Raw genomic sequence first — 7,232 nt, forward strand, 5'->3', positions numbered from 1 at the left:
ACGTGCTTGGGCACTGCCCACACTGTGAGAACATGACCATGGCAACGTTGCGGTCGCGGCTTTCCTTCCCCAGAGGGAAAGCCACCCCAGCGGCTCCCTGCTGCGGTCCTTCTACCTACGGGTTTGAGGCCGAGTCAGTTAGCACTGGGGGCGATTTGGGGACCCCAATGGGAGCCACTCCACCGGGTAACTCCCCATGGACCTCCCATTCCCCAGTACGCTCATTTGCCCCGGTCGAGTTTTGGGATGAGACCGCCGGCTCGTCTCAGGGCGAGTTCGCGATCGCATTCGGCACTCACGAAGTGGATGGGCTCTCGATTGCAGCATCGGAGAGTGGGCTGGTACAGTCTGACGCTGAGGACTCGACTGGGCTCCCACCTTTTGGTGTGGTCGCCCAATCTCAGGACGACGCAGAGCTGGCAGCCATGCTTGCCCGGGTGGCTGTGAGCGTCGGGCTGGTCCTGAACCCTCGTGGCTTGACGACTGGTTCCTGGGCTCGGAGTGCTGCTCACAGCCATGCCCCGCCCTGGTCCCTTTCTTCCTGGAGGTGCATGAGGAGCTCACGATATTGTGGCGGGCACCTTTCACTGCCCGGACCTGGTCTCTGAGCTCCTACGCTCTCACTACCCAGTGCCCTGGCCCCGGCGTAGAGCTACCCGCAGGAAGCAGACACCCCCCGTCTCACAGCCCGCCGCCAGGAACCCGAGGAAGGCTTCTAGCCACCCCTGAGATGGGTGACCCATCCTGGGTCACATACCCGGTGTTTATGTCCATCGTTATTGTGATTGCCGGACACCGCACATTTATGGCAGGCACGACACTGTGGAGGTGGGCCCCCCGCCCCTGCATGCCCAGCTGCGGCACAACACACCCGCCCGGGTGGTTGTGATGGACTACGAGGACTTTTCCCTCCTCCCCTGTCGCTGATAGGTCCTATGGTGGGTACCCGGAGCCAGGTAAGTACTTTGATGTCCCCAGACACAGCACGGCCACGAGTGCGGGGTCCGAGCCCCCTCAACGTGGCGCCTCTGGCTCCGCCACGCCACGAGGCCCCATCTGCCGGTACGTCTGACGCGATTGTCTCCTTGTTCCCCCTTGCCCGGAGCTTGGGGGCATGGCTTGCGCTCCCCAACCCGTCGTGATGGCTGACTGGGACCATCCGACTCGGCTATGCGATTCAGTTCGCCAGGCACCCGACAGTAAGAGTCTCTAAGAGCTAAGAACTCTAAGAGCTGATAAATGTTATATAAAAAAATGAGGCTTGGTGAATATTTCACAGTCTGATGAAAGTAAAACACAAGATACAGTACAGTACGATTATGCTAGAATCCAAAATAAAAAATCATGATGAGACATGAAATTAGAACGTGTGTTCTTCTGCTTAAAATCTGTTCTTCATCTTCACTTATTTTACTTGTGTGCATCATAACTCAGACATGGCTATCGAAATACACATCTTTTGCATTTATGTAAATGAAGTAAGGTGTCCTAGAGCTTTCAAATAATAATAAAAAAATATATATATTATATTTTCTCTCTTATAATATTTTTAATGCTGGGTCTTCATGAATCTTGCATTTGACTCTAAAAAATAAGTGTAAGGCGCTCATTATGTATTTAAAACATAATGCTAATATTTAAGGGTCACTTGATAAATGTTTTGTTAAAATGTGCCTTGATGTACATCCAAAAAACAGTATAGCACAGTTTTAAAAAGTACAGTACAAAAACGGCAAGTTAAAAACAAGACAAGACTTTGTCATAGAACAGGCCCAGCTCCAGCTCTAAGATGAAAGGTGGGACATAGGACCCTCCAGGTGGACTGAACCAGCCTGATCTCGCTGAACAGTTGGAGGGGTGGGTGTGGTTGTCACGGTGGGCCAAGCTCATGCCTCCCTGTGGAGCCCGGCCTGTCATAGAATGCAATTTATGTAATCTCCTCATCATAAGAGAGGTACTACTCATTAAAGCACCACAAAGCAAAAGATAAAGAAAAAAGACCTGAAATTATTCATAAAATGTCATAGAATTTTACATTTTCAGCTTCCCTGAATTAATGGAAAAAGAATATCTTGATTTTTATAGATTAGTAAAATAACTTTTCTATTCAAATGTTTAGACCATCCATCTTTTTTAAACTTCAATAGTTTTCCTTGAAATATTTGTATATCTGGTGTTTTAAATTATGTGTTGCAAATGAAGCCATGCACATATTTTGCTCTGAATCTACAAAAAGCAGCAGAGATTTATACACATCCAGAGAGACTGGGCATTTCATCTTCAGGTGACAAACTCTTCTTTTTCTCCTTATTATACCCCTCAGTAGAATGCAACAATGTTACTGTCATTGCCAGGTATAAGGGTAAAATGCTTATGAAACAGATTTTCTGGATTAGCTATTGAGTAACATTTGACTGCTGTTTGTTTGTTAAGGTGAACAGATGCAAAAGTTTACTTGAAACTCATTTGAGGAAAATCTGATATATAATCATGAAACTTTCAATATGAACATAGGCTATGAAAGTAAACATTGCTATGCTACTTTGCAAATTTTACATTGCAGTATGTGAACAACTGCCTCAAACCACATCAGGCTAATTTTACCTGATTGTTCTTCTTCTTTTTCTTTTTCAGATCACAGTTGCAAATTTTTTATGCTGTATTTTTTGTGATCTTCTGAGCTGAGAAGACAACAAAGAAGGAGATCATGAATAACTCTGTAGTGAACTCCAACATAGGTGAAGTATCCAAAAACTCCTCAACTCAATCCTTTGGGCTAATGGACAGTCTGGAAATTTGTTTGTACAGCTTGAATTTCCTGGTTGGTCTTCCTACACACTCCTATGTTATATGGCTCATCGTCACAGGAACAGGAAGTGGAAGTGGAATCGCTTCAGGATTCTTCAACCTCAATCTCTCTGTTTCTGAGATTGGTAATTGTCTGAATTGTTTGTTCTGTGTACTTGATTATTTTACTCCATTTACAAGTCTCAAAGCATTTTTATTTGGACTAGGCATCACTGGTCGTCCTCTGTTTCAGTGTCTGATCTGTATTGAGCGTTATCTGGCAGTGGTTCATCCTGTAACCTTTCTGAAGATCAAACCTCTCAGATATAAAGTGATCTGTTCCACTGCAGCCTGGATTATTACTTTTGGCTCCTGTTTGTGCTGCATGTTAATTTTAGTCTTATTTGACAGTTACATTTATGTATGGTTCTTCTTGCTGCATTTCATATTCTTCCTCTCCATTCAGTTGTTTTGCCTTTTGGCTGTTCTCAGAGCTCTGAAGCAGTCAGGACCAGGAGAGAGAGGGAGAGAAAGAGGGGAGGAAAACAGCATGAAGAGAAGAGCGTTTTACCTCATTCTGATAACTACTGTGAATATGGGAATCGTATATGTTCCTTTAACTATCTCAGGATTCTTTATTATAATGACACAACAGAACATTGATGAATCATATTTTATCGGTTTCTTTTTTTTTGTTCTTAATGGTTTTGTCCAGCCTGTTCTTTATCTGCACTGCACTGGAAAACTCTCCTTCCTTTGTCGATCAAAAATGTGTAATTGTGAAATTATACAAAGTTAAAGTACTAAAACATAATTTACTCCTATATAAGGACATAAAGCAATCTAGAATTCTTCTTCTCAAAGAAGTTACACTAATTAAAGCACAAATGACAAACATTTATTTATATTCCCTGTTGTTATTACATTTCCCACAGAATAGTTATCAATGTCTTTTCTTTCTTTTCATTTATTTCTTTTATTGATCTTTTTTCGCATTAAAGTAAATACAGTTCTGTGAGGTTTCAAACGTAACATTTTCCACAGGAATAAAACACATTATATCTGTTCCAGTGTTTACTCCGATAAGACTCTCTGTCTTGTCAAACCTCATACTTTTGACTTTAAATATTTGCATATGTGGTATATTATGTTACATGCAGCATATAAAGCAATGCACATATATCTTTACAATTGCTTCGAAGTAAGTCTACAAAACCAGGCACAGAGGTTTATATACATCCAGAGAGACTGGGCATTTCCTTTTCAGGTGACAAACTCATCTTTTGACAATTTTTGTTTTTGTTTTGTTTTGTGTTAATGTTAAAAAATAAGCAGTAATGAAGCTGTGCTCATTCTGTATTGTCCAAGGTTACTGTGGCAAATTAAATGCATTAGTTACTTTATATAATTGATAAAAGTACCCTAATGGTGTTTTAGAATGTTGAAGTAATTTAAGAATGGTGTGCTCTGACTATTTGGAATTCAATTGGGAACTGTGTTAAATAACAGGCTGGATTATTTATAGTGGGTAATTACCTTAATCTGAATTACATCTTTCATTGACACTTCCTTCTTCTCATAAAGCTCAGTTGAAAAGATATTCATGCTTGCGAGCTTCTGAGCTAAGAAGATAAATCTTCAGGAAATGAATAAATCTTCAGTGAAATACAACACGCCTGAAGCATCCACCAATTCCACAACTCATTCCATTGGGCTAATGAACAGCCTGGACATTGGGAACATGTGTTTGTACAGCATCAATTTCCTATTTGGTCTTCCTGCACACTCCTATGTTATATGGCTCATTGTGAGAGGAACTGGAATTGCATCAGGATTCTTCAGCCTCAATCTCTCTGTTTGTGAGATTGGTAACTGCTTGAATAGTTTGTTCTCTGTTGTGTCAATTTGGTTCAAAAGTCTTTCAACCTTTGCTATGTTTTTATCAGGACTAGTCTTCACTGGTCGTCCCCTGTTTCAGTGTCTGATATGTGTTGAGCGTTACCTGGCAGTGGTTCATCCTGTAACTTTTCTAAAGTTCAAACCTCTCAGATACAGAGTGATCTGTTCCACTGCTGCGTGGATCATTACTCTTGGGGCCTGTTTGTTCTGCATGTTTTGTTTAGTCTCACTTAACATGTATGCACAAACATGGTTCTACTGTATGCAGTTCTTGTCCATCCTCTTCATACAGTTGTTTTGCCTTTTGGCTGTTCTCAGAGCTCTGAAGCAGTCAGGACCAGGAGAGAGAGGGAGAGAGAGAGGGGAGGAAAACCACATGAAGAGAAGAGCATTTTATATCATTCTAATAACTACTGTGAACATGGTTATCTTATATCTCCCATTTATTATCTCAGGACTATTTGTTATTCTGACAAAACAGTACATTGAGGCACTTTGGCTCACAGGTTTGATTTCTTATGTGCTGGCTGGTTTTGTGCAACCTGTTCTTTATCTGCACTGTGCTGGAAAACTCCCCTGCCTCTGTTCACCATAAAACCTGCAGTTGTGACAGTTTTCTAAATTAAATTATTTTATTCATTGATAACTTTTATTTTCGTATGGGACTTCCTCATAGCTGTATTATCTCTTTCCTATAAATTAGGGATTATGACACCAAAATTGTCTTTGCACTGGGTGACAGACAGCTACATTTTGTCAAAAAATAAAAATGTAATGGGTTTTGTGTTCTAGGGTCTTTTGGCATGTCTTTAATTAAAAAATCAGACAGCGGAAGAAAACCGCATTCACATGAGACTTAATATCATCAGGTTAGTCGCTGCTTTTGATGTCAAAACATAAACAGCCATGCGCACATCACTTGCTCAAATTAGATAGGCCTGTAAGAATGATGGTAAAGGTGTTTACATCCAAAGCGCTAAATTATGAGTAACATTGTACACATGTCTGTTTAGGTTTTGACATCAAACGAAAAATCTAATGATTTAAAATCTCATGTAATCACTGTTTTCTTGTGTTGTCAGATTTTTTTGAATAAGCTGATTTTTGGTAGTTATCAGTTATCGTATTGGTGTGCATGTAATCACACTCAATGAGAAACACACTCAATGCTGATATATTTTAGTAAGCAAAAAAATCTGCATTTAGATCCTTTACCTCTGCTTTGGCTAGCCCACGGGCAGCCATGCCACAGTTTAAGTACTGCTATCTGGGGTCTGTTTTTCCAATAAAGCACTCCATCAATGACCCAGTGTCACCTTGTTCTTTTCCACAGAGATTATTGCATTAAACCTGACATGTTGAGTACCACAAAAATTTATTTTGACTCGTCCCTCCTTTTCTTAAAAAAATAAATAAAAATAAAGTGAGTATTTTAATGTTCAGAAATTGGCACCCATTCACTTCCAGTGAGGCACTTGGAAGTGAATGGGTGCCAATTTCTGAACATTAAAATACTCACTTTTTCGAAAGTATAGCCACAAGACATAAACAATATGCATGTAAACATGATTTTAGTGAGATAAAATTGCTTACTGATCTTTTCTGTGTAAAGTTATAGCCAATTTTACAACTTCGTTACCATGACGATGTTATGTCAACAAACCCTAAAACCCTAATACATCTGTAAAAACAACTTTACAGCTCAAATAATACACAAGTTTTAACAGAAGAATTAATTAAAGTGCTTTTATAAAATGATAAGCTGCACATTACCCTCCAAAAATTGGCCACATTCACTTCCACTGTAAGTGCCTCACTGTAACCTCGATTTTTGCTTTTTTGAAAGAAAAGGAGGGATGAGTTGAAATACATTTTTGTGGTAATCAACATAATGCCACAAATGCTGTCGACTGAACTTAATTTGTATTGAACCTGGAACATTCCTTTAAATGTTGGGTCTTCCTAAAGCAAACATTTGTCTTTGTAAATTTGCATATCAGGTGTTTAATGTGTGCCACCTATGGAAGCCCAGTTTCAGATCTATAAAGATTGTTTGGAAAGACTGAACAATACATTTCTTCTTTCAAAGCTTACCCTTATATTCAATGCAATTAATGTTAATATTATAAAAAAAATATTGTTGTTCTTTCTCAGTTTGCTCAGCTGCTGCATGCACAATACAATATGACAAAAAAGTTATGTAGCATTTTGTCGGGTTGCACAACTAATCGCTGGGAAAAGTAGCTTGTTGCTGGAATATGATTACTTAAGTTTCTTGTACCGGTGCACACCAGAGATTCTTTATATTGTCTATTCTCATATCCACCAGTTACTTTTAATAGTATTATGCCACTTCAAATGTGCCATCTGTGCCACATTTGCAGTGTAAAGACAGCTCAGACAACAACGTGTTCCTCTGTTATTCACTAAAGGAGACTGTTGGTTCACAACCTGAAACTACTTGTGATTGTCCTATTCATTTACAAACAGATTAAAGTTATTCTGAATGTGTTTATCGATATGGTTATTATTAAGTGGCTGCCATT

General features: G+C 39.9%; 2 protein-coding genes across 2 annotated transcripts; both read left to right on the forward strand.

The window, feature by feature from the left end:
* Nucleotides 1-2,707: 2,707 nt before the first annotated feature.
* LOC127430947 (chemokine XC receptor 1-like) lies at nt 2,708-3,586 on the forward strand. The gene has a single exon (XM_051681077.1). The coding sequence runs from the start codon at nt 2,708-2,710 to the stop codon at nt 3,584-3,586; it is 879 nt and encodes a 292-aa protein (XP_051537037.1).
* An 846-nt stretch (nt 3,587-4,432) lies between these two features.
* Nucleotides 4,433-5,281, forward strand: LOC127430948 (hydroxycarboxylic acid receptor 2-like). Its single transcript, XM_051681078.1, has one exon. The coding sequence runs from the start codon at nt 4,433-4,435 to the stop codon at nt 5,279-5,281; it is 849 nt and encodes a 282-aa protein (XP_051537038.1).
* Nucleotides 5,282-7,232: the final 1,951 nt, after the last annotated feature.

This window comes from Myxocyprinus asiaticus, chromosome 40 (genome assembly GCF_019703515.2).
Source record: "Myxocyprinus asiaticus isolate MX2 ecotype Aquarium Trade chromosome 40, UBuf_Myxa_2, whole genome shotgun sequence".
In the NCBI taxonomy this organism is placed as follows: Eukaryota; Metazoa; Chordata; class Actinopteri; order Cypriniformes; family Catostomidae; genus Myxocyprinus; species Myxocyprinus asiaticus.